Source organism: Aquarana catesbeiana, linkage group LG07 (genome assembly GCF_042186555.1).
Source record: "Aquarana catesbeiana isolate 2022-GZ linkage group LG07, ASM4218655v1, whole genome shotgun sequence".
Classification (NCBI taxonomy): Eukaryota; Metazoa; Chordata; class Amphibia; order Anura; family Ranidae; genus Aquarana; species Aquarana catesbeiana.
Genome location: NC_133330.1, coordinates 288,212,885 through 288,240,587, shown reverse-complemented (window position 1 = coordinate 288,240,587; position 27,703 = coordinate 288,212,885). Strand labels below are relative to the sequence as shown.

At 42.7% G+C, this 27,703-nt stretch overlaps 1 protein-coding gene across 7 annotated transcripts in view; it reads right to left on the bottom strand.

Moving 5' to 3' along the window:
• Window positions 1–870: 870 nt before the first annotated feature.
• The window catches only part of SSBP3 (single stranded DNA binding protein 3), a 113,169-nt gene continuing 86,336 nt past the window's right edge, over window positions 871–27,703 (bottom strand). Inside the window, exons 5-19 of one of the 7 annotated variants that reach the window (XM_073593469.1) lie at window positions 27,508–27,597; window positions 22,014–22,094; window positions 20,649–20,708; window positions 20,456–20,519; window positions 20,299–20,375; window positions 17,100–17,155; window positions 16,961–17,009; window positions 16,723–16,782; window positions 15,051–15,086; window positions 13,307–13,361; window positions 11,960–12,030; window positions 11,718–11,796; window positions 11,558–11,586; window positions 9,024–9,125; window positions 871–2,185 (exon numbers count right to left, since the gene is read on the bottom strand). In XM_073593469.1, the coding sequence (XP_073449570.1) occupies window positions 2,156–2,185; window positions 9,024–9,125; window positions 11,558–11,586; window positions 11,718–11,796; window positions 11,960–12,030; window positions 13,307–13,361; window positions 15,051–15,086; window positions 16,723–16,782; window positions 16,961–17,009; window positions 17,100–17,155; window positions 20,299–20,375; window positions 20,456–20,519; window positions 20,649–20,708; window positions 22,014–22,094; window positions 27,508–27,597 (939 nt within the window). In that variant the 3' untranslated portion in view covers window positions 871–2,155. Of the gene's footprint in view, window positions 2,186–9,023; window positions 9,126–11,557; window positions 11,587–11,717; window positions 11,797–11,959; window positions 12,031–13,306; window positions 13,362–15,050; window positions 15,087–16,722; window positions 16,783–16,960; window positions 17,010–17,099; window positions 17,180–20,298; window positions 20,376–20,455; window positions 20,520–20,648; window positions 20,709–22,013; window positions 22,095–27,507; window positions 27,598–27,703 lie in introns of all 7 variants that reach the window. The other 6 variants (XM_073593468.1, XM_073593467.1, XM_073593474.1 and 3 more) reach the window with 6 other exon arrangements.

Below are 27,703 nucleotides of genomic sequence, written 5' to 3'. Positions count from 1 at the left end.
GCGGTGATCTTTTGGTACCACTCCTGCTAATCCAGGACTGAGAGTCATAACATAACACTTAAATGTTTAAGTTCAGTCCTCCAAAGTATGTTGGCTCGGTACCTGATCAATAGGGATAAGTTTGCTCTACTCCTCAGATGGTATTCTTTCTCCCTATTGGTCTTACTCAATGGTCTACACATGTCTTTTACAACTATGTTTTTTGCTGGTTAGGAGGTTCCCTCTACCGTTCCAGATGAACTGCACAATTTAACTGTTGTGGAGTCTTTAGACCACAGTCTCCTGTTTTACTATAACGTGGTAATGGAACCTGGATTTCTATCTCATTACTGTACAAAGACTTGCTTGACAAATTATTATTGTTGCTTATTACTGGAAATGGTTGGATGACATGTTTGATGTCTTTCCTTTTTGTACAATCCGCATTCCTTAAAAAAAATTTAAATAAAAAATATATATATATTATATTAAAAAAGTTCTGACCTACCCTTATTTTGCTTTAAAGTTCTTTATTTAAAATTTAGGTTTTTTCCTGAAACTTCCCTCTTAAAATTAGGGTGCATGTTATATGCCGATAAATACGGTACTTATTTTACTCACCGAACTGCAACTCAATTTAAAACATTTTTATCAAAAATTATAGACCCTTTATTTCTTTGCAAGTGGGCAAACTTACAAAATATGCAGGGGATCAAATTATTTTCCCCACTGCATATGCGCTGTTATGCATTTAACTTTAAAAACCTTTCAATAAAAAATTTGGGGAAAAAATACCACCAAAAGAACACAAGTAGCAATTTCCATTACATTTGTATCTCCCATGTATATGCTTTTCAAATTGATAAAAACACAGGAAATAAAACCACGATATTTGTTTGAATTTATTAAATTTATTACAGCATGGAGGCGGAAAAAATTACCATATCATTCCAAGCTGTCCCATAGCAAGAGACAATAATTTAACTATCCCTTTTCGAATACACAAGGAATTTCTCTTTTAACAATGTCCTGAGAGGAGCTGCTATTGTTCCTTCCTTCCAGTCACTCCTGACAAATAAAAAAGGACAATAAAGAGAGAAAAAACAAAAAAAAAAAACAAAAAAAGAAAAAACAAACAAAAAGGAACACCTGACAATATGATCAGAAACTCCAACATCCTACACAAACTGTCCCTTTTACTGAGCGAATGACCAGCGAAGTCAAGTGTAGGTGCTTTCCAAGTTGCCGATGTTCAGTTACTCAGAAAAAAATAAAATAAAATACAGTGTTGTGTTATCAGCTGAAGTTGTTCTGGGCCAACAATGGTGTGACAAGAAACAGACCAGGCAGTTGTATCTGTAAGGTTGGTGGCAGCTGTGCAGTAGGAGTGTACACGGGAGGGTCTTTGTTTGGTGGCGCCAGAAGCTCCGAAACACACTGAGCCGCCACACAAATGAGTATTTCCTCCCGTCCAGAGTCTGCAACCAGTTCATAAAAATGCAGCAAGTTGCAGGCCGCATAGTCCTATAAAATCCCTTTGTGCACCGAATGTGTCCTCTTGATTCTGGGAGCTTGTGGTAATTTCTCTCTTGCAGAGGTAAACAGAAAAAAATCATACATAGTCATTGTATGAGGTAAAGAGGTGCAGTTCTGACCGCTTCTGCACGGTGGGAAAAAAAAAAAAAAAAAAAAAATTTCCAGAGGTCCGGGTCTGCACTAAAATCTCTTTGGAGGGAAGTGGGCAACTGAAAACCTCAGTCCATTCAAAAAATAAAAAATAAAGCTAAAAACTAAAGACACATGAATTTTCCTATTTGAGCTATTCTCCTTGAATATCACGTCACAGACATAGAACAATGGGGGGGGGATATAAAAAGTACACAGCAATCATATTCATAACTTGAAATTTCCTTCTCTTGCAAATTAAAAAAAAAAAAATGAAAAAAAAAAATAAAATAAAAGAAGTTTTTATGTACAGATATAAATCCTTTGAGAAGGATTTTCTTGTCTTGACAGTTTTTGAACTGTGTTTGATGGAATAAAAAGTTTTGGCTTTTTATTGCATGAAACCAAACTGAAGGAGCGGTTTGATCCTCTTCTGCAACTCCAGACAACGGTCTCCGGCAATCTCAGTAATCTTCTAAAGTAGCAGCTGAGTGAAGAGTTGTCTCTGGTGTCACACGCTCATAGTCATGCTGGGAGAGTACTATGAAAAGGAGACAGAGGGATTAGACATTGCAAATATGGATGCAGCTAACAAAATATCTGAAGCGAAGGTAAAAGTTGTGCCTACAACAATTGTTTCATTTCCTCAACTTATGGAAGGTGATGCTTAATTGGTTACTATAAGCAATTGCTTCACTACATCAGTCCATGTGAATGTGAATTCACAACACAGCCATCATAGATTTGCGCAAGGGGTGTGCCTGGGCACACCCTAATCACCTTGTGCAGCACCGATTCCCTTTGCTGCCTAGGCCCCGTGTAGACTAAAATACGACCAAAACTAAAAACTCAGATTACTAAAATTAAAATGGCATTTTAGTCAAAAGACTAACTAAACCTAAATTAAAATTTGATGTCAAAATGAACACTGATCACGATGCCCGCCGACCCGAAAAAAAAAAAAAAAAATCCCAACCAAGACTTCTGCCATTTGACAGCTCATAAACTAATTTTGAGTGCATGGTTCATTCCTTCCCGCCCTTTCTGGCCTGCATACTCAGATAAGGTTCTGGTATGGATTTCTGGGGGAACCCCCCCACATGCTGTTTTTTGTTTTATTTTGTTTTACTTTAAAGAATGTTTAATTGCTGGCACTTTTTGTTTACATTCAGCTGTCAGCGGGAAATCCGCTGACAGCATAAGTCATCCATTGTTAAGGAGGGGGCAGACGGCTTCCTGGCTCCCTCCTTAACCAGCTATTGGGAGGGACCCCCACGCTGCATCTGAGCAATATCGCACGTGATACCAACAGAAAAATACTGGTGATAAATATTGCACCTTTTTTAACTTTGTTCTGCTTGTGAATCGGACTTAACAGCTTACCGCCTGTTTTTTTTGCTATATTTACTGGCACATTTTGCGTTAAATTCCGCATAATCGTATTATTATTTTGTGAATTGGATTTTTTTTTTACCACATGCAAAAAATCTAAGCAAATGAGTCACGTGACCGTGCTATCGCATGTGGTAATCGTTAGTGAATTGACCATTAGTGAACATAGCCTTAAAAAGTGACTTGTATCACATTCCTATTGGTCACATTACAGTACTTGCTTTGGAACCATAATACTGACCGACATTACAATACTGATTGTGACATAGTTACAAAAGTAAATTGCGCTCTGTACATTTCTTTGCCAGAAGTATTCATTCTTGAGATATACAGCATTTAAATTATTATTATTATACAGGATTTTTATAGCGCTGACAGTTTACACAGCGCTTTACAACTTGAGGGTAGACAGTGCAAATACAACAGGAATCAGAGGGCCCTGGTCATTTGAGTTTACAATCTAAGAGGGAGGGTCAAGAGATATAAGAGGTAATAACTGTGGGGGATGTGCTGATGAAGAAATTGAATGTACAGTTGTTAGGTGGGGGCCAGATAGGCTTCTATGAAGAGATGAGTTTTCAGGGATAGTCTGAAAATAGGAGATAGTCGGACAGATTTGGTAGAGCATTCCAGGAGGATTGGGAGAGGCTCAGAAAAAGTCCTGGAGGTGAGCATGGGAGGAGGTGACAAGGGAGCTAGAGGGCAGGTGGTCTTGGGAGGAGCGAAGAGTATGATTTGTTTGGTGTTTTGAGATCAGGTTAGAGATGTAGCTGGGGGCCAGGTTGTGGATGGCTTTGCAAGTTACGGTTAGTATCTTGATTTAATTTGTTGGTTGAGTGGCGTATTTTGGAGATGTTGCGGAGGTTGAGGTGGCAAGCTTTGGACAGCGATTGGCTGTGGGGCCGAAAGGAAAGTTCAGAGGATTACACCTAGGACCTTGGCATGGGGGGGACGGGTTGATAGTTGAGCTGTTGACTTTGACAGAGAAATTAGGGGAAAAGGCAAGTGGGGGAGGAAATATAATGAAAATATGAAATATGAAATATAATGAGCTCGGTTTTGGATAGGTTGAGTTTGAGGAAATGATGCGACATCCAGGCTGATATATCTGTTGGTGATGCGTGAGGAGTAAGATGGCGTGAGTTGGGGTGTGGAGAGGTAGATTTGGGTGTTGTCTGTGTAGAGATGATATTGAAAGCCATGAGAGGCAATCAACTGACTCGACGAAGAAAGGAAGAGGAGAGGAGGAAGTAGAGTTGTATGTAACACTGAAGGAGCGGTGGGATAGGTAGGATGAGAACCAGCGAAGAGTACAGTCATGGAGACCAAAGGAGTGGAGTTTTTTTTTGAGGAGGAGAGGGTGGTCCACTGTGTCAAAGGCAGCAGAGAGGTCAAGGAGAAGTAGTACAGAATAGTGTCCACTGGTTTTAGCCGTTCGTAGGTCATTGGCGAGTTTAAGGAGAGCAGTTTCCGTGGAGTGTTGAGGGCAAAACCCAGATTGAAGGGGGATCAAGATGTTTGTTCATAGTCAAATGGTCGCTTAGTCGGTTGTAGACCAGTCTTTCAAAAGGAGTTTGGAGGAGGAGAGTAAGGAGATGGGGCGTAGGTTGTTAAGATTGGTGGGGTCCAGTGAGGGTTTTTTTAAGGATAGGGGTGATTAGTACATGTTTAAGAGAGTTGGGGAAAATGCCAGAAGAGCAGGAGAGATTGAAAATGTGAGTTAAGAGTGTAGAATAGAGTCAGAGGGTGAGCGTAGCATTTGCAAGGGAGCAGGATCAAGAGGGCTGGTTTGAATGCAGGGTTGAATGAGGAAAGCAATGATTGTACCTGTGGACATGGGGTGTTCAGTAAGGGGGTTTCTGCGCATTCGAGATCTCCTTGCGAATTGTATCAATGTTATTTTGAAGTGATTGGTAATCTCCTGGGCATTGAGTGAGTTAGAGGGTGGAGGACAGAGTAGAGTGTTAAAGGTGTTAATAAGTGGATAAAATAGGTCTGTTTGGCAGTGTGGAGGCAGGAATAGTATTTTAGGAGGGCAGATTTATATTGGTTGAAATCTTCCTGGGACTTCTGTGGCTTCTGCCACAGATGCTCACGTTTTCTGAGACTTTTGGTGTCGTCTGTTTGCCAGGGTTGTAGCAGTCGGGGCCTGATTCTGCGTGAAGTGAGGGAGCGAGCTTGTCTAGGGAGGATGACTGAGCTGTTGTAGACAAAAGTGGCTAGGTTTGGGCAGGACAGGGGTGAGATTGTGTCATAGAGGTGGTCAGTAGCAGAGTAGAGAAGAAGGGTTTAGGTGGTGAAAGGTTTCAACGGGTAACTGTTAGGCGGTTGGAGGGAAAGGAAGTCAAAGACCTGGAGAGAGTGAAACTAAAAGTGGTGATCAGAGAGTGGGAGAGGATTGTTGGAGAGGATTGTTGGAGAGGTTGCACAGAGTGCACAGATAGGAGAAGACAAGGTCAAGGGTGTTGCCGTTGCAGTGAGTAGGAGCTTGTATCCATTGCTTCAGGTCAAGAGATGAGGTTAGACTGAGAAGTTTAAAAGTAGTAGTATTAACAGGGATGTTGAAGTCACCAAGAAAGATAGTGGGGATTTCAGAAGAGAGAAAGTAGGGTAGCCAGGCAGAGAAGTCATCCAGGAAGGTTGATACCGGTCCAGGGGGCTGGTAGATGACAGCAATTCTTAGAGAAAATAGACAAATACAATGTGTCTCAAAAGAGGAGAGTGTCAGAGAGGGAGGTGGGTGAAGTACCTGATCAATGCTGCATGGGGCTAGAAGGATTCCCACTCACCTCCCTTCCACTTGGTCTGGGGGAGTGAGTCCAGAGAAGGCCACCATTGGAGAGAGAAGCAGGAGAAGTAGTGTCGGATTCATGAAGTCAGGTTTCGGTGATGGCAAGTAGGTTAAAGGAATTTGTAACAAACTCACTGCCCTCCATGACCTCTTGATCACAGACAGAGCAGGCATTCCAGAGAGCACAAGAGAAGGAGAGGCTGGTTTTGGGAAGAAGAGGAATAGAGACTAAGTTCTGTGGTTTGTTACTGCTGCCAGAGGGTGTAAGGAGATGGAAGCATCGGGAAGAGACAGCTGATGGAAGCCCAGGGTTTGGGGATATGTCTCCAGAGGTTAGGAGAGGCAGAAGGGTGGGGGGAGGTAATGTGGGAGTGTGATTTATATGAACTGACAGTGCTGGAGGTTTTATCAGTATATGGATGTAAAATAAGCAAGAGTTGATAGAAGCAGTAATAGGGAGAGGACAGAAGGCAGGGTGATATATATAAGCTGTGGGGTGGAAAAGAGGGGCGAAGGTAAGAGTTTGAGCAGGGAGGACAACTGCCAGAAGGAGTGGTAGAGAGCGCAGGTTACAGAGTGGAAGGAGAGCTGAATAGAGAGACAGGGTCACCTACAACCTGTTAGGTGCTTTCCAGTGCCGTTTGCAATGTATGTTCGCTTCGTGCAATCGCTGAAGTGCAGAGCTTGAAGTGTCTATCACTTGTATAAAAATTACTTAGAGAAAGAAGCCTTGAGGATAGAAGCCCACCACTGTGCTGACCCCTTAAGGGTGTTCTAAATTTATACTTTTATAAGGGTGAGGGTGGAAGTTTGTCAGTTAATAACGAGTGAATATACATACCAAAAGCATATACACAGAAATAGCAAGCAGATCGAAGTTTCATTTAAAGGTGGAAGATGCGGTCGAGACGACACATACCAATAGCACATACACAGAAATAGCAACCAGATCCCAGTTTCAGCCCAGGTTCACACTGGAGCGTTTTGACATACGATTTGACACGTCAAATTGGCAGCAATTCCAGTCAATGGCACCGTCTTAAAATCGGTGTGACGCCGCATCTGCGGCGCTGCGCCGATTTCAAAAAGTAGTTCTGTACTACTTTTTGCGATTTTGGGCTGCGATTTACATTGACATCTGTGCAGAAAGATGCACAGATGTCTCTGAAATCGCGGCCGAAATCAGGACTGACATGCGGGAGTGGAATCGTGCGTGTTCGGCTGAACTCGCACGGCTTCATTCCCGCAGCTTAGTGTGAACCTGGGCTCATAGATAGGTCTACTTTGAAAAATTTCTAGATTGTTAACCTTTGTATAAGCCTCATTATTAGGCGGGATGGGCATACTCATGGCCTTTTTGTTATGCAAGATAGACAATTGTCTTGTTGCGTATGGCTTAAGCATAATAATGGATATAATATAATGTTCGTATAGCCTTCACGTGCTGCTATTTTACTCAGAGATCCAAGTACCCTTTGTTGGATGTTACACCGGTAAACTGCTGAAAATAAAGCTTTCTATAGGCTAGGAGGCTGCCTTATAATTTTGTATGATGCATCATTGTGCAGCTGTATTTACAGCTTACAGTTTTTTTCTTTTTCTTCATTTCTATTTTTTTTTTCTGGTATGTCTTTGCGCGTTGTGTCTTGTTAACAAAATGTATGTCTACAAAAAAATAAAAATAAAATAAATAAAAAAAGAGATAGGTCTACTTTGTAGAGTATTGTAAAGAAAATGAAAAACAAAAAGGTGTATAGACTGCGCATTGAGAAAGTGAATTTTCACTTTGCAATAATTTTTAATATTGCCTAATACACTACATACTTACATTTGACTGATCTAGAACAAAGATTGGCCCTGAGGCGGGCCAAGTCATTGTTTCCCCTAATCTCAGCTAGCAGTATGCACTGGCTTCATTCGGTCAGTGAAAGATTCCATTTTGATGTATGTAACATCTTCAGTACACCAAAGCCAGTGCATACTGCTGCGTGTGTATTGGACACCATTGATGTTACATTCTGCCTCAAAGTCAGCCAGCATAAAAGTTTGTAAGCGCAGCCCCCACCCAGGGCAGAAGAGAAAACAGCACATTTCCCAGGGGCCTCAAAGATAAAAGCAGCTTTAGCAAAACTATTACAGAAAAAAAAAAAAAAAAAAAGAAACAAAGTCAAAAGTGCAGGCACAGACGTTGTAGTATCAGCCAGCATCCACTTTACAAATAGGTCCTTTGTAAGTGGGGGTCTTAAGCCTGGTTCACACCTATGCATTTTTTTAGTGCGTTTTCAGTTTTGCAGACACACACTACAGTCCATTTAAGATGGTTTCCTATGGGTCACATTCACAACTGTGCATTTTATGCAAAGGGCCAGGGACCAGCAGGCTGTGTTTTTGGTTCCATAGACTTCAATGGATCAAAAACGTGCATTGAAAAATGCAAAATGCACCTGGAACATGCAAACTGCAACCTGCATAAGTGTAAACCAGGCCTTAAGCAATTAAAACACAGGATCACATAAAAAGTCAGCAAGGACGGCTCAATATCCTGATCTTGATGGAGGTACCAGTTTCAGGACTCTTCCATTAACTACTTGAGCTAGTCACTGATCCAAAAAAATATTAGTAACCTTTACACTTTATTGGCAGTATGTTTCCTATGGATCATTGACTCAAATACCCATACAAAGACTCTGGCATCACTAGCACCCTCAAACCCAAACAATGGCAGCTCTGAGATATATTTTATCTACTCTGGTTTTGCTCAAATTTAGCAATTTCTCATGGATAGCACACTTGCAGAAGCATACAGATAGCGATGGGTAGGTTGTACCAGATTTCTTTTCAAAAACTTATGAAACCAAGACCTCCACCAGTGTATGACTTGACAGTTTTCAATTAACGTGCATCTAAAAGCCAAAGCTTTTTTTTTTTTGCCCTTTTGGACAGAGTGGCAAGAGGTTCAAACCTCTGGAAGATATCCCTCTATGCCCAACTCTGGTGACCTCTACTGGCAAAGGGGGAAGGATGCACACTCGTACTGTTGACAAGAGATAATTCCTAATTCAGCCCAACCACCCTTTTCACATTTTTACCAACTATGGTTTTAAAACAGAAACATCTACATTTTAGTAAATTGTAAAGTAGGACTTTTCATACAAAGTCTTTTGCTAGATAATAGTTATGTCAGCAGAACACTTACATTGTCATTCTGGAAGGAATGAAGGAAGTTTCCTCCTAACTCTCCATCATCTCGAGGTGTGCCTGGAGGGTTGCTAATGCCACTTATATTATTTGGGGAATTCTGCAAATGAAAACAAAAAAAACATTTTCAATACAACAGGACCAGTTTAGATTTGAAAGAAGTTTGAAGGTGTTCAGTCCTGGGATTCTCCACTGTACCATACGATGGCTGGGAGGACTGCATCTAGACATCTAGACCCCGTACACACCATAAGAAAATCAGGCGAACATTTTCCTCCAAGGAAAGATCGTACAATTTTCTAAGTGTGTGTACACAACTTTCGACAGCCGATTCCGAAAGAACAAACGCCAAAAATTTCTCGTACGAGAACAGAAGAACGAACGAACAATGTGTACTGCTTTCGTACAAGCAATATCAGATACGAAAGACTGCGTATGATCAGAAGCAACAGATAACAAAAAAGCCTTTGTCTTACTAGAATTTTTGTACAATTCTATCCTCTTTTCCGACTTTGTTTGAAACATCGAGGAAAACCATTAGGCTACTTTCACACTGAGGCGCTTTACAGGCGCTATAACGCTAAAAATAGCGCCTGCAAAGCGCTTATCCTCTCACTCCAATGTGAAAGCCCGAGGGCTGCGCTGGAAGGACGGTAAAAAAAAATCCTGCAAGCCGCATCTTTTCAGCGCTGTAGGAGTGGTGTATACACCGCTCCTAAAGCACCCCCTGCCCATTGAAATCAATGGGCAGCGCCGGCAAAACGCCACTTTGTGGGCGGTTTTAACCCTTTTTTCGGCCACTAGCAGGGGTTAAAAGCGTCCCGCTAGCAGCTAAAAACCTCAGCAAAAACGGCGGTAAATCGTCGCTAAAAATAGTGGCGCTTTACCGCCGATGCCCCCAACACCCCAGTTTGAAAGTAGCCTTAAGGAAAGTGATTGTTTGCCTGATTTTCTCATAGAGTGTACGGGGCCTTACAGGGGTTGAACTGGAGAGTGCAAAATTTGGTTCAGCTGTGTATGGTGGCCAATCAGCTTCTAACTTCAGCTTGTTCAATTAGGCTTTGACCAAAAAATAAAAATAAAAAAAAAAATACCCTGGGCGGTGATTGATCTCCATGCACAGCTGCACCAGATTTTGCACTCTCCAGTATTAGCAAATCCACCCCAAAGTTCCTTGTTGAGGCACCACTCACCATCATTGTCTGCTACCAACAACCCCCCTCACCCTCACTGTGACCTCCAAGTGCCTGAAACCTCCGCACTACTGTGCCTTTACGCTGCAGCTGTTCCCCCTCGCAGCCTCCTCTTCCTGCATCAACACCAAATCTTATTGGGAGAATCCCTTAGAGATATGAAACAGGCAACTCATCCTACTGGCATCTTCCCAGAAAACAAAGGCTGCGAATGGTTTTAAACAAAAAAAATAGACCAAGATAAATCACTTCACATTTCCACCACATGACTTGTTATCTGTGCAATTCAATTAAAAACAAACGGAAATGTTTAAAGGGGGAAAAAAGAAAAATCGTACAATATTGTGGTTGTATAAATATATATATATATATACCCTCGAATACCTGAAGCACCTATTGATTTTATGACAGCATTCAGTCTTTTGCGGTAGTAGTCTACCAGCATTGCACATGTGTAAGATAGAGAGGGCATCTCCTGTGCACAGCTCTCCTTAGATCAACCCACAGATTTTCAATTGGATTCAGTTCCAGGCTGTGACTGGGCCATACCAAAACATTAATCTTCTGGTGAAGCCATACTTTTGTCGATTTGGGCCGCTGTCAAGGTGAAATACCTCTTTTAGCAGAGGCCTGAAGGCTTTCAATTTATTTGAATTGAATTGTACAGGTCACAATAAGTGGAAAAAATTCTGATGTGGTTTATCGTGATCTGATTTTGTTACATCTCGAAAACTTGGCATTTTTACAGGGGTGTGTAGACTTTTTATATCCACTGTATTCCAAGTCACTACATGGCGATCCAATGACCAGGGCATGTATGTACATATCGCTGATCTGGTTCCTCCCCCACCTCCGGTGTCACATTTGGCACCTTTCAGGGGGAGCAGATACTGAATACAGGTATTTGCTCCCACCTCTGGCGAAAGAGTGCCACAGACTACGAACTACGCCATGTCCAGCCCCCCCACCCCCCCTGCTGTGTTCTGGGAGACACAGGTCCCAGAAGACAGCAGGGACCATTCAGAACGCGCAACACGACTTGCGCATGTGCAGTAGGGAACCGGGCTTTGAAGCTGCAAGGCTTCACTTCCGGATTCCCTTACTAAAGATGCCGGCGCCTCCGCCCAGAGCCAAGGGACAGGTCCGGTCTCGGGCGAGGACATTGCGGGCACGGCACGGCACTCTGAACAGGTAAGTGTCCTTATTTCATGCAGTATTTGTAGCTGCTGACTTTAAATATTTTTTTTTTCCTGACGGAATCCCGGTTTAATCAGACACTAATAAAAGTTTTGCATTTGATGGTATACAAAAAAAAAAAAAAAAAGCAGCAGGTCCTCACCTTAGGAAGTCCGTCCATGTCTCCAGACCCTTCAGGGAAACCAAAAAAATATATAAATCAGTAAAAGTCATAGATCATGTCATTCATGTTGTAAACCAAACTAGAATTGAAAAATGTAAACATATATGTGATAAGAAATTACTAAAGGTAGGTCACTTACCTAATGACCCGTTCATATGATGAGGTTCCATTCCACCCATTCCTCCCATAGGCCCATCAGAACCAGGTCCCATTGGGAACTAAAAGTAAAAAACACGCAAACATTACTTTTCTCTCCAATATCATGAGCTGCCCAATGACAACGTTACCCCTGGATTGCCAATGCTGGGATATGTACATCAGGAACAATGACCCCAACATGGCCACACACTGGACCCCCCAGGAATTAGTCTATGTACTCACATTTGACCGGTTCCCTGTGGGTGGTCCTGGATTCATCATTGTGTAAATGTTGTCACTTGAATTTGTCGACTCTGTAAAAACATGAAAAAGCATCAGTGACTGCATGAAAGCCGTAATGTTCATATTTCAAGACACTGATCAATTGTAAATAATGCTACACTTGTGAGAGCTGGAAAAAGGCAGAAGATTCTCGCACAGAGCAGGAATACGCAAATCTATAAAGGCCCGATTCACATCTGTATGGTGCGCTTTAGATGTGTTACTATTGACTTTTATATAAAATCCGTTTTGATAAAAGTAAGCAGGATTGTTTTCTTTTAAACACATCACACCAAAAGCACACAGGTGTGACCAGAGCATAGAAAAAATATTCCTTTCACTGCATGTGTATCACACGCCAGGATCCCCACATGTCCAGCATGTTAGTCAGATCAGCACAAGCAACACTATTAATCATCACTTATCAACTCAGACAATAGCACCATCATATTCCTAGTCAATGCTGTTTTACCTCTATATAGGTAGAGGTTACCCAAAAAAAATTCACCAAAGTCTGGGCCCCCTGGCTTTCACATACTAACACAGTCCTTTTGGGGACTTAATGTTGTTGGGTCCCCCCTTCTTGGCACTTTGCATTACTGGATGCTATTCTTTCTTGAGATCTGCCTGACAGTGGCCTTATTAACAGTACCGACTACATCCTGACTGCCACTTTTTGTCCACTCATTGATGGGCATTGTTCCCTGTGATCACAGATGCTCCCTGCACCTTATCCAGGTTATCCGTATCCCCTGCCACCCAGTTAAAAAGCCAGAACTGGGGAGTATCCCATTTGTATTCCTCTGGATATCATGTCTTGTTTAAACCTATGTCAGTGTGACAGTTTGTTGATTGTCATTCTGTAGCACAACCCCCCCCCCCCATCAGGGGGAATAAATTAGCTTTCAATGCAAAAAACGGTAATAAAAAAAAAATATACATCTCTATCTATACATCTTTATTTCAATAGCACCATCAACAAGAGTGTAATAGTAAAACCATATGACTAAGCCTGTTGCTTGACTGGCATCTGAAAAAGAAACTCATCACAAGAAAAACATGGAGGCTGCCATTGCTGCTCACTGTTCCTGATCCAAGCACTTGCTCCAGGTTTAGGATTCATTAACTACTGAAACCAGAGAGTTAGATCAACTGCCAGGTAACTAGCATTTTGCAAGAGAGGCACTGTATTTCACATGCAGGTGTACTTTATGTTGCAAGGATAGACCAGCTATGTTGCTGTGAGCGAACAGGTTACAGTTCATTGTTAGGTGCAAAACAATTCATAGGTAGCATAAATATACACACCTGCAGGGCTGGGCATGATCGGTGTTCCTGGAGGTCCTCCACCACCAGGGGGCCCCTGTAAGTAGACAAAAAAGGTTCTGGTTTGAAAATGTTCCAAAAATTGACCAAAGAATAATTACGTGGCTCGGATTACCAAACACATACAGTCATTGTTGCATCTAGTGTGCTATATAAGCCACCTAAAAAGATCTCCAGCAAGATCATCAGACTAAACATGTCGTTGGCCGAAACATGTAAGCTGTTTTCATCTGTTATCACCTCGAAGCAAATAACGATTCAACACGGATGTTTCAAGTTGCCGGCTTCCTCACAGTGTCTGAGGGGGATGCTGAGGTATGCAGCCAGTGTGTGCTCCAGAGATTGTGAGGACTCTGTAGGGGGGAGAAGAGGCCGGTGCAGCAGCAGATAGTTGAGATGGAGTACTGATAGAGTGAGCAAACCTGCTCCTTTCAGAAGCTGTGTCTCTGTTTGATAACTCTGAGGCAGTGCTACTCCACCATCCAGGATCTGCTTTCTGTTCTGCTTCCCCTCCTCTCTTGAGGATTTGTTATGACCCGGGTGCAGTGATTGGTGGGTACAGCTGGTCTTCCCTATATGTGCTGCTCTGTAGGGGGAGGTCAGTAGCTCCCCAGGGAAGGATACTAGATGGAGCTGCTGATCTCCAATATGGATGTCCAAACCCCCCCCCCCCCAGGGTTTCCGATTGTACTGCCCCCTCCTCCTGGCACCCTAAGGCAGTGACAGTGAGTGGAGCTGTCAAGTCCAACCTCTGATGTTGGGGATATGGGCAGGGATGATATTCAGAGCTCTGCCCCTTCTGTCAGACACCCCTGCATTGACAGTGTTTATACATCGATATGCGGGACCAATTGTAACTACTGTATATGTACCAGCAGCGGTGAATAATAAACCTGAATTATACACCGCTGCTGGTACACCTTCAATAGTTACAATTGATCTCGCCCTCTGCCACCTTCCTCCCCACCCACCAATGTATAAATGGCAGCTTTTTGTCTATGCACAGGTGTTTGACAAAGAGGCGGGGCTCCGCATATCAGCCCCGCCCATCAAATATCAGAGCTCTGATTTGACAGCTCCACTCACTTGTGGCCATATACGCCCCCAGCTTGCCCACCAATCCCTGCATAGATATTCACATTGCTGCATGTCCTGCTAGGGCTAGGCTGTCAGCAATGGGTATAGGCACTGCCCCTAAATCCGGGGACAGTGTCCCCAATCCGGGGACGTGTAGTCACCCTACTATAAATCCCTTGTGATCTTTAATTGTGCCTCCCTAATTTCTGATCTCCTCAAGGAAGAAACCAGGGGCACCTCTAGTGGCAGGAGGAGAAGATCATTAAAAAGGAGATATCCTATCAGTGTGTTGGGGTCCAATCCTTCCTGCTAAGGAGTAACAATGACCACAGTAGAGGATGGCCAGGTACTGCAGAGCACCCCGGGAGTGTCAGTCAAGAGTAGACAGATATCTGCTCACCCATCATTCTCGGGAAGACAACATGTACCTACAGACTGCTTCAGAACTTCTCACTAAAGACTCAAAATAGTATTTGCCTGCCAAGTAGACTCGCCAAGTGTGAAGAGGTAAGCTATGCTAGAGAGAAGGGAGGAGTGGAGGGGAGAGATGGAGTCAGTGGGATCAGATGGTTTACCAACTGCGTGCAACAGCCATGGAGAAAGTGATTAAGTAAACCAAGTAATAATCCGAACAGTTTATCCAACTTACCACATATGTGCCAGGTGATGACGAAGAGTATGGAATCTGTAAAAAAGGTACAAGGATTAGATTATATTCAGAGACAACTACTTACTATCCTATGTCCCCAATACAATGATTACTATGAAAATTGAATGTGTGGGCAAAATTTAAAAAAACAACGAGAGAGAGAGAGAGAGAGAGAGCGAGAGAGAGAGAGCGAGAGAGAGAGAGCGAGAGAGCGAGAGAGCGAGAGAGCGAGAGAGCGAGAGAGAGAGAGCGAGAGAGCGAGAGAGAGAGCGAGAGAGCGAGAGCATCATTGAAAGTAAAAAAACTCCAAATTTTGGGTTGTCCCCCAGAAGTGATAGATGGGAAATCTTCCAATGGGGACACTAGTTCCCAAGAAATTCCTTTATTTGCAGGGACTTCCTCTCTCTTCCTGTTTGGCTATGGGACAGGAACTGAAGTGAAATCTCCACAATGGGACAGAGATGACGAAAAAAATCTGACAGGGGTTATAACCCTCCCTTACTGCATCCAGAAATGATAATTTCCTTTGCTTGCTGCCTGTGATGGCTGTTATCAGCTAGATGTGCTATCTATTCTCTCTGAACTACAGAATACCTTCCCCTGTTATGGAGTTGAGAAAAAGGGGGGGGGGGGGGGGGGGGGAGACGACACTGCTCTTCCAATGTTATAGCACAGCAAATAATCTCTTAACAGATACTTCTATTGCACCAATTTAAGCAGAGGTTTACATATATATTTTTACAGACACATCAGTCCCTACCCTCATGGAGCTTACAATCTAAGGTCCCTAAATCACATTTATACATATACTAGGGCCAGTTTGGACAGGAACAAGTTAACCTCCCTGCATGTCTTTGCCAGAATACCCAAAACAAACCCACGCAGTCACAGGGAAAAAATGCAAACTCCATGCAGGTAGTGCCATGGTTGGGATTTGAACCGATGACCCTGGTGCTGTCAGTCGGAAGTGCTAACCACTTGGCTGCCCTACTGAAGTCAATAAGGGCAACAGACAGAAATAACATCCACAGCCTTAGTACTGGAAAAGCACAGCTCTGAAGGAAAATATAAGCTTATGCAAAGGATGACTAGATGTGTGACTCTAGAGATGGATTTTCTTCACTGAAGCCTGCAGGCACAAAGCTTCTGTGCATTAAAGTGGATGTAAATCTGATTCATGAAATTTGAGATGGGCACATATCTGCAGTGTTTTCTTATCTCTCTTCAAAGCCCTAAGTCCTGTGGCTTTCTCCTGCTCCATTCTTCTGTTATCAGCATAACTTCTGATAAGTGAATTGTAATAAAACCAGCCTGAAATTTGGGTCAGGGTTGGTGCTAATAGATTAGCAGAGAGCTGGTCTACTCACAGCACAGCTCTGCAAGTCTTTGTCTATGAGGAGAGGGGGTGTTCACTATATCTGTTCTCCCACAGTACATGGAAATGCAATAATTTTAGTAAATATAAATTGCTAAATACCTTTTCTCAGCAGTATATAGCAGTCTTGTGACTTTTATCAGTGTCTGCTTAAAGCTTGTAGGAGTTTTCATTCTCCCCTGACTGTCCTATGAGGCTGCAGGACCCCTGACCCTCTGTCTGGACAGTGCTGATTGGCCCTGTGCTGATCACATGCACTCTCCCAAGAAAAAAAACAAACTTTCTAGCAATACACACCGAACTGAGCATGTTCAGCTTGTCCCCTGGCCTCTGTTCTATCAGGAGATATATTGGGGACTGTGGAAGAAGGGGAGGATCAGAGGAGACCGGATCAAATAGTCTTTTTACACAATGCAGAGGATAAACTCCTTAGGTTCCACAGTGAGTATAACCAGCATGCTTTACTGTAAATACAGGCTGATTTTACTGTTGTGGGTTTAGTAAAACATTAGGTTTGCTTTAAACTGACACTTACTGAATTTGCATTATTTGGATTTGGCCATGGTCTGCCTGTTCCTGGACCCCTGAAAGACAATACAAGAAAGCACATTACAGCAAACTTCCTCAACACAGAAAACCAAAAACCCCAAATTCCCTTGTGCCAGACTGCTTACATGTTCATGCCGGGACCTAATGAATTGGGAGGAGGCCGCATTCCGCTTCCATAATTCTGCAATGATAACCAAGGGTCAGACTACGGTAACGAGGGATCAACCGGAGAGAGGTGGGAGAGAAGAAAATGAGAGGGTTAGTGGTGCAGACTGAAAAGCCATCTAGTAACAGTACAATTATTGACTAATAATGCAAATGATGAAAAGAGCGGCGGGATCATTATCATAATTAGTCGGAGTCTAATATGATTAACGCTTGCATTGATCCACATTTCAGATGACAGGACACAGAGCATTAACTGCCTGACAGTCAGAGAATCAGCCAGCCTCGTCATCCCACAGAGGGATAAAAATCAGTCACCAGATTCGTGTTAGTTTAATTATACAAGTTCCTCCAGACATCTCTCTTTTGTCAATCACAAGGTTAGAACACAACAAAGCCTGCCCTACAGTCTTCCTGCTTAAGTAACCCGCTTCTTTCATTCAGTTTTTTCATGACAACGTTATGTCCCTCTTTTCTTTGTTGTAAAGGTGACATAGCTATGGTGGAAGACATGTAAGGATGACATATCATTTGAAAAAGGTTTAAGTTCTAAACTTTTAATATAGACTTTTACATTATTGCATTTCGTATTGGACCTTATTCACAGACGACCAAATTTTCCTTATTATTTTGCCAAACATGCAGTGCACAGTAAATCAACAATAAGGCCTCATTCATGCAGACGTGCCGATCTATACGATGGCGCTAAGGGTCATCTTCAGCCACCCAGCATGCACAAGTGTTCCATGCAGGCAGTCTGTTTAAATCAATGACGGGCAGCTGGCTGTACGAACCTCCATGTGGGTCTAACGCATGGATCAGAATGCAGTCCGTCTTTGACCTAATCCATGAATCTGACCGAGAGGTACACTCCAGGATGTCCATAGAGGTCTGTGCAGCCAGCCGCCTGCCATTAATTTAAACAGGCTGCCTGCACTCCCCTGCATGGAACACCTGTGCATCCCGCTTTGCTCAGATGTATGATCGGAAGTGAACGAGGCCTTAGAAGAGTTTACCAATATGCTATGAAGTAAGTTAGAAGAGCTTCTAAAATGAATCAGAGCAGATGTAAAAAAAAAAAATCTGTGTGCAGCTAAAAATCACAGATTGGCTGCTCAGCTATTGGTAACCAAAACCAATTATGGGCTCTACCTCTACAAAGATTCTACCTGTCATGGTTCTCCACCAGTACCAATACCCAGAAGGAGCCTGGATTTGCTTCTGTGCAAGAGCCAGTACCCGGGAGGGAGACCAAAGCTGTATAAATCTAAACACCACAAAATGGCTAAACTGTTCATATTTGTAGAAAAGTATTTTCAAAAAATTAAAACTGAAATTATACATATTCTATGTAAATAAAGTGGCAATTTTACATACAACTAGAAGAAATAGTTATACTCCTAATCTGGTTAACAACATCTGACTGACCACCTATTCATTAACTTCATGGGTATCCTACAGGTGTAGTTAAAACAAACAAACAAAAAAAAAACACGTGTATTTGCATGACGAGAGCACCTGGTTGTGAACACACACACTGTGCAACTGTGTCACCCTTTGGTTTGCTGGATGTGTGGTCTGCAGTGGTGAACACCAGACAATAACACACAAGTCTCCAATTGAGATTTAAAGTGGATTTTCACCCATTCCAATGACTTGGCTCTTCTGCATCCAGCCCATCCTCCGCTGCACATATAAATCGGGTTCTTTAAGCCCCGCCCTCACGAGATATAGGACGTGCATATCCAAGGAGGCACTGGGAGCCCCACACGTCGCCCTGATCACTAACCGAGGAGAGGGGCTGGCCTAGTAGCATGGCATTTGTATGCTGCGCCAAAACACGAAAGAGCCGGTGCAGCCTGCCAATGACATCACAGATGAACATGGTGGCTGCAATGAAGAGGATCACAGCAGGACAACACTGGACCCTCTGTTTGGGTGAATATCTGAAGTGTGGCCATTAACTGTAAGCTCCGATCCAGCATGTCCCGTCACGCCGGTCAGACTACTGTACATACTGGGCGGAAGTGGGCCAGTTCCTGCTGAACCAGCCAATTTTTGGACAGTGTGTACTCAGTAGGAGTCGACCGATTATTGGTGCGGCCGATATTCACTTTTTTGTGACCGATATCGATGATTCAAAAACTTACCGATACTGCTTCAAGGGGTTGTACCAGGGTGACTGAAGCCTGCAGCTGCAGGCATCACCCCAGTACCTTTCTTTAGAGTGGATATTACAAGCAGTGGGAGGGGACGTCCCCCCTCCCGCCCGGCTCTTCCGTTCCCACTGGCTGGCCGAAGACCCGAACAAAGCCGATGCTCTGATCTAGTAACCCGGAAACAATGTCATGACATTACTTCCAGATTACTGGCATCTTAAAAGGCGCCAGTTTTAAAAAATAGAAAGTATTCAAAAATGCAGATCTTCACTTTTTGAATACTTTTAAGTGCAGAGGAGGGGTTTGGGGTCTTATAGTCCCCCGATCCTTCCATAAAGAGTACCTGTCACAAGGGATGTTTACATTCCTTGTGACAACAATAAAAGTGATAAAAAAAAAAAAAAAACAAAAAACAAAAAAAAAAAGACAGTGTAAAAATAAACATTTTAAATGTACAGAATATATTGGCTATCGGCCTGAAAAAAAAAAAAAAAAAAAATCAGTATTGTATTGGCCCTCAAAAAGCTATATCGGTCGATCCCTAGTACTTGGCTTTAGAACACTAAAGGCTTTTACTCAAGTGACTGAGGGATCAGTCTCAGAAAAATGCCCTGTCGCACTGTAGATGAACCCTTTAAAGCATTAGTGCTTAACCTTCTCCAAAAACTCTAATGGGGTGACGATTTTGACTGCTCATTAATAAGACTGTTGGCAATATTTCCAATTTTAAGTAAACTCCTGCAGAGTTAATTTAAGGACTAATGTTACAAAAGAGAACACTCTCACCCCACAACCCCCTGCAATGGCAAAACTAGCAAATATTACTAAAAAAAAAAAAAAAAAAAAATCACTTGTCCCATCACAACAAAAATAACAACATGACCAGAAGCACAGGAGGAGACCAGCTCTAGCACACATGCCCTGCTCGCAGGTAGAAAGGGTCACTTTAATCTCCAATGTACAAGAGAAATAAAAGGTAAATTAAAGTCTGTATTCTCACCTGAGGTCCAGGACCCATGGGGCCCATCGGTCGGGGGGGATTCATCCTTTGCATGGGTCCTCCCATGCCAGGGTGTCCTTTAGGATAAAAAGACAAGCTAATGAGAAATTCCCACAAAGGGGGAAAAGAACCAAATGACAGCTTTGTGACAGGTTACCTTGTCGGGTCGGGTCCATAGAGTTTGGTAATAAGGGCTGTGATCCTGGAACTCCACCTGGTGGCTAAAAACAAAAGCACATGTTCTTGATATTACAATCATAGAAGGCACAACCATGGGTGAAAAAAGTATCAATAAAAAATCCATATAAGTGTGGAAGGTGTTAAAAATGTATATCCAAAAGATAACTTGCCTGATTTCCCATTCTTATGTGCGGCCTGGGTCCTCCACCATATCGAGGTGACATAAAAGGCTATAATATGGGAACAGCATATCATTCAGAATATGTTAAAGTATATTAAGCTTTAGAGTGAAAATGTACAATTAAATCATACATAAAGCAAAAATCTAATGTAAAGATTGTGACAGTATACCTAATATTCAGAGAGGTGCTTCGAAAAAGGAAGTTATGGACTTGCACAGCACAAGCCACATGCAAACAATGAGGGGGGATTTCCTTTTAATGAAAGGGGTAGAAGAACAGACCCTGGTTGAGGTGAAAGGCAGAAACTCAGAAACTACCCTAGGCAAGAAGTCATGGGCCTCGACACTACCCTTGTCCTTATACAAGACCAAAAAACGTTATTTGCAAGATAAAGCAAACTAACTTGTATGCAATCAGGCAGGCCCTTGAACTACATGGTTTTAGTAATTCTGAAGACAAAAATCTGCAGAAAATCTAATGGTGTGTATGGGGACTTACAGCCTGCAGGGTACAAATGCTGCATCCATCATATTATTCTACAACTTAAAAAAATCCCCACACTTGTCTTTGAATGCTACAGCCATCTACTTTAGGCATTAAATAAGCAAGGGATCAGCTGCTGCAGTGACAAGATTTCTAACTCTCTCTAGATTTTAAAACACTTAGAAGACATGGTTAAAACAAAGTAAAGTCACAGCCAAGATTGAGTGTAGAGCAGGACCCCCTAGCAAGCTTTAAAATGCAGCACTCTGAATGAATGTAGGGAAGAAAGAGCTGCAGATAAAGAGGTACAACTTATATAAGAAGGATTTGTTTCATCTCTGTATCACTTGAGGCCTGTCACGTCACTGGGTATGTAAGGGTTTACAACCACTTTAATGCATGTGCAGAAATGCACAGCCTTAAAGCAACACCAATTAATGTATGTGCAGTAACGCACCGCAACAGTGTGAATCTGCCAACAGAATAATCCACATAATCCCTTCAGCTTTGTAAAGTTAAGCAGAGGGATTTAAACATAATCTGAAGCAAACCACCAGTCCCTGCACTTTCCACATTGTGGATTGCAACCTGGCACTGGAACTATGCCAAAGTAATAAAGACAGCCCAGGTTTTTTTTGGTAGGTGGCAATCTCCATTTTCCAAAAGTTTGACTGTACATGCGAGTGTCTAAAGTCTCACATCCCTTTAAAAGCAGAGCACCTCTTTCAAAGGAAAGCAGAAAGTAAGCACTCTGCAGCTAGAGGCAGATTTAGTACGGCAGTTCCAGAATACAATTTACATCTAGAGAGTCAAGATCATATGTGGATCAAAACAGAGGCACTACTGAGTCCAGCTGAACTAGTCACTTACCTGACTGTGAGGACCCATCATGTTGGGGTTGTGAGGTGGTGGCTGTGCATGAGGAGATGGCTGAGATCCTGGGGGACCCTGCTGAAAAGAACATAAAAACATAAAAATCATAAAGTTACTATAAACCAAGGGCATATCAACGTTCTGTCATACCGCCGGCTACAGAGACTATACAGATATTTACATTATGTAATATTTTTAGATATGGTATAGTTTTTCATTAATATTGAGGAGAGCGTTGCCTGTGGGCCAAGATGTATAGCACAACCACTTTTGAAGGCTTCTTCTGCATAACAATAACCTTCTTATATTTGCATTTGGTCAATTTTGCCATTGAACACTTTTTATTATATATTTTCAATAACTGCAATAAAAAACACAAAAACAAAAAAACAAAACACACATTGTCCTCTGTTCTGTGCAACATTCCTTTACCTCAAAGACTTTAATTACCCCTCCATGTTCTTGGACTGCACAACACTTCATGGCAATGAGAGGAGTGGGAGCAATTCTGCTTAGTAAAAGATAGCTGGGTAGGGCTGACACCATTTTTTTTTTTTTTTTTTTTTTTTTTAGTCCAGAAAAAAGGGCACAACAGGAAATTCTGAAACGGAGAACATTTCTGGCAAAACAAGTATTTTCTGGACCTGCAGAGTTTTTAAAGCATTAAAACATGGGCAAACGTGGATGTATTTTGCTTGTTTTAAAAGTGAAATTGTAGTAGTTTTAGGTCAATTGTATTTTTTTAAGCTGATAAAAGTTTATAAATGTAATCATTCACCCTCCAGCCTCACCATTTTGATGGATGGCCTTCACTGACATACAGGAAGGCTCAACAAGTCTTCTACACTACTACTGGGTGGTGAGCTAGGCTAGCATGTCTTCTGCAACCCCCTAGTTGTTTACGGAGGTCATCTATCAATGTGATGGGCCAATCAGGAGGAAACGGGCAACCTCCAATACTTCAGAAGTGTTGCAGCGTTCATATTAGAGCACTCCGGCTTTCAGTGGTACAAGAGGACTCCTAAGCTGGCCATAGATGGATTGAAATCCAGCCTATTTAGCAGGAATTGTGACTGTCTCGGTTTGATAGAAGTCGATTGTTTGATTGAACTCTGTAGAATGTGGACAAGCTGGCAAACTTTTGTCGATCAGTGTCTGCAGCCGCTGATCAATATATTCTGACAGCAAAGCATAAAAAAAAGCATTAAAAAAAATGACTTGAGGCATCCTTCGACATGAGTTTACCTGCATTTAGCAGTGTTCAGTTTTTTGCATTTACTGAACATAGAATTCGGTGTGCCCAGGGTTCACAAGTCTAAATGCATGTAAAACACGTGTGAAAATGCTTCCCTCCCTATTAGATTGTAAGCTCACAGGAGCAGGGCCCTCCTAACCCTCTTGCATTGAATTGTATTGTCCCCCTTTATATTGTAAAGCGCTGCGCCAACTGGTGGCACTATATAAATCCTGTATAATAATAATAATAATAATAAAAAATGCACACAAAACAAGGCAAAACCCTGGTAAAGGGAGGTACATCTGAAACGCAGGAGATAATGATCTCGGAAGCATGAACTTTGTTCATACTTCCCAGATCATTTTTCATGCGTACTAAGGTTGTAGTACTATGGGTACTACATTGTACTATTCTTTTTTTCTCTTTGCACAAAATCTACAACCTTATAGTGGGGATAAGGCCCTTCTTGCAAAGAATGCTGGGCTTTCCAGCTTAATGTTTTGGTGGGGTTTACAATTACACACAAGGAGCATGTAGTAGTTATTACCAGTGATGTACAGATTTTGAATCTCTCAAGCATATTACATTGCACATCAACAAACCAGTTACTTTACATCAGTTGTATTTATACTCAAACTTGTACCTGGAGGGATTGTAAAGTGAGAAGTTTGTTTTTTTTTTTTTTTTTTTATCTTAATGCATTCTATGCGGCAGCCCCCCTAATTGATCCAGCGATGTTGCAGAACAGACTTGGCTGTCCAGGATTCTCCTCCTCAAAACTTTTAAAATGAAAGTATTTGCTACACCTGCTGGTTGCAACTAATATTTACGTCATAAGAAAATTCTATTCTTTAAAAACTTAAAACCATAAACGTTGAAAGCATAACCTTGCATTTGCAATGAGAAATTATGGCAGCCCTTAGGTATACACTTGTATGAACCAAACCATACGGTAACGCATTTATGAAAATATGGATTTTGAATAGGGTTCTGCTGGGACCCTTTCAGTTTTTCATACAAAGTTAAAGCGTATCTAAACTCCAAAAACTATTTAAAGAACAACGCTGGGGGGGATTCCCATGCAGGGGGTTAACTGCTCTTTTTTGTCTAGGGGTGAGGAGAGCAGACATATACTTACTTAATCCGCCGCTCCTCTGAGCACAAGACCGGTCCCTGCCCCCTGCATGCTAGTGGTCCTGTGCATGGGACGCCCATAGACCGGCTCTGGACGTGAGGATAACAGGAACAGTCCACCACTGGGCGTAGGGGAGTGCTGTTTTTCAGAGGATTGGGTATGTATAGCCTTTTTGCGCCTGGACAAAACAAGCAGTTAACCCATGCATTGCGGGCACAGCCCCACTGCATGAGAGAAAAAAATAATTCTGAGTTTTGCTTTAATATTTTGCAGCCTACTTGTCCTTTAATATAGTGGCTGCATTTTTCTGCCTTCCGGAACACACTTCTTGCTGCTTAGGCATCCAGGCTGTCTGCCTTCGTTCATCACCATTAAGGATGAGCTCAGGCGTGTTCACACAGTCCACATGCAGAGCCCGCCAGGACGTCAGCACTGCGCTAATCACAGGCAGTGAGACATTTCCCGATCTCTGCAGCCGTGCATCGGGTAAATGTCTCACTGCCTGTGATTAGCGCAGCGCCGTCTTCCTGGCGGGCTCTGCACGTGGGCTGTGCGAACACGCCGGAGCTCATCCTTAATCACCATTATATAGTGGATGATGGGATTAGTTAGTAGTTTACACAAGAAAGGTTGATTTTGATTCTTTTAAGCTTGCAGGAAGTGATAAGGTACTTGCTCTGCTCTTAGGTTGAAAAAAAAAAAAAAAACGAATGCAGCCACCACAGCTGACGACTGGAATGCTGCCATTTATTACATTTTTGCTTTTGGGTTTAGTGACTTTAACCAGTTGCCTACTGGGCACTTTCACCCCTTTCCTGCCCAGGACAATTTTCAGCTTTCAGCACTTTGAATGACAATTGCACGGTCATGCAGCACTGTAACATATGAAATGGTTATACTTTTTTTTCACAGAAATGGAGCTTTATTTTGGTGGTATTTAATCACCACTGGGGTTTTTATTTTTTGCTAAACAAATGAAAAAAGACCAAAAATTCTGAACCAAAAAAAAACAGTTTGTCACTCATGGGCGCTGATGAGGCTGCACCGATGGGCGCTGATGAGGCTGCACCGATGGGCGCTGATGAGGCTGCACCGATGGGCGCCGACAATAAGGACACGGATGATCAGTGCTCCGATTAGCAGTGCAGATGTCCCCTTTCACACTTGCCAGTTACCGGCTCTATCCCTTCCCCACGCTGTTACAGCTTGAGGAAAGGAATGCCAATAACCGGCAAGTGTGTTTACATCGTGATCAGCTGTGATTGGAGACAGCTGATCATGTGGTAAATAAATGCTGTGATTGCCTCTTTACCCCTATCTGTGATCAGCTGTGTCCGAAAGACACATCATTCACAGAGCGCGCCGCAGTGGGCACATGGTTCCGGGAGAACCTCAATAGACGTCCTCCCAGAAATGGACGAACGCGCTGTAGCCATCTTTCGGCTATAGCACGGTCAGCAAATAGTTAAACATGATTTTTTTAAATCATTGCAGTATAACTTATGGGATTTTAGCAACTGGAAAACTTCAGATACAACGTTCTATATTGGCTGGGATTTGCAAATTCTTAACCTTAGGGATGCAGGGACACACATGGCCAAAGCTGTTAAAGAGGCAGGCTTGGTTGGTTGCTGGGACTTTAAGTTCCTCAGGAGCTGAAAGATCCTTGTTTAGCTGCAGTTGCTCACAAAGTACGGCTGCGTTTGTCTTTTTTCTTCTTTATTTTAGCAGCTGGAGGGCTTTAGGTTAGCAACAGCAGGTTTTAGAGCCATGGTTGCATGCGGCTGGAGATGATAGCTGTTCAGCAGGTGGTAGACCCAATATTGGCATGCCGCTTGAGAAAACTGCATGGCTAGCGTGCTTCACTGTTTATCAGGAAGACATTTTTAATGCGACATTTACATTATTTTAGGACTGCTGTTCTGTATTCCTTTATGCACTTTATAGATTTGAAGCTTTTCGCTCTGATGAATATCTATAAACTAGGGAGTGCAGTTAACATCAGCCAGCAGAAAAAAAAAAAAAAATCAGAGAGGGACAACCGCTGAGCGACACCAATTATCAGAAAGTGCGTCTTTTTTTTTTTTTTTTAATTACAAGTATTTATGTATTGCCGTCAATTTTTGGAGCGCTTAACATACTGTACATTTACATCAGTCCCTACCTAAAGAAGCTTACAATTGAAAGTTCCTATCTCACATGAATACACACACACACATAGTACGACCAACGTAGGCTGGTGCCAAATAGATTTGTTCATTTATATAATGGGTGCATGTTCGTGCTGAATGGATATGCTCAATGCTCAGGAGAACCTTTATTCTTTATGGCCATGCAGGGCAGCGAGGACAGAAGGGTGAGAAGCTGGTCTAAGGAATGGGCAGACAATGCAAATTAATATTTGGCTATAGTGATCTGCAGAGCAGGGGAACCACAATGCACATTTAAGGTGCAGTTATAAGAAATGATATGATGTGCATGCTGGGATTTGTAGTTCGTGGACAGCCATGAGCTTTCACATTCAGCAGCATATTAGGCATGGATCTATGCTTGCTGGGGAATGTAGTTCCTTAGCAACTGCAGAGCCAGTCTAGCCACAACTGGCCTAAAGGCCTGCTTCCACGCTATGCTCAGTGACAAATCACCTCTGCCTCCAGGAGGTGAACGAAGACTGATGACTGCGCTCTCCGTAGACCAAACTCTGCTGCTGTAATGCATCTCCTTAACCCCGTGAGAAGAGGAGTGTCCCATGAACCCGCCGCTGGAGCGAAGACGGCTAGTTACTATGAGCAGTTTGCCTTAATTAACAGAAATTAATTAGCCATTTTGCAAGCACTTGTTTAACAGCTTTGCTAAACATTAATGCCACTGATAATTCCTGCTGATTAGCAGGTCCCATAATTAGCGGCGGAGGAACAGAGGGAGGACGGCACGGCACCTGTACGCCCACTAATCAGGGATCTGGCTGCTGTTCGAGCCAGCAACGCCGCTGCAAACCTGGCTGCTTACACTCTTTGGAAACATCCCAGAACTCTTCTCTCCTACAGAGACTAACTAGCTGGCACTGGTCATCCAGGACAGCCAAGGACACAGTCAAAAAAAAACAACGAGGGTCTTACCTGGAAGAAGCCGGGGGGAATGGGTCCTCCTGGCATCCCATCGCTGGGAGGAATGTTGCCAAGAACTGGGCTTGGGGCGGCTGCCGCACTCTGTGGAAAGAAACAGACATTTTGTGATTAACAGATGCTGTACGGGGTCTATAGATCATCAGCTACTCCAAGCATTGGCCTGCACTGTCCCTCAGCAACTGGGAGG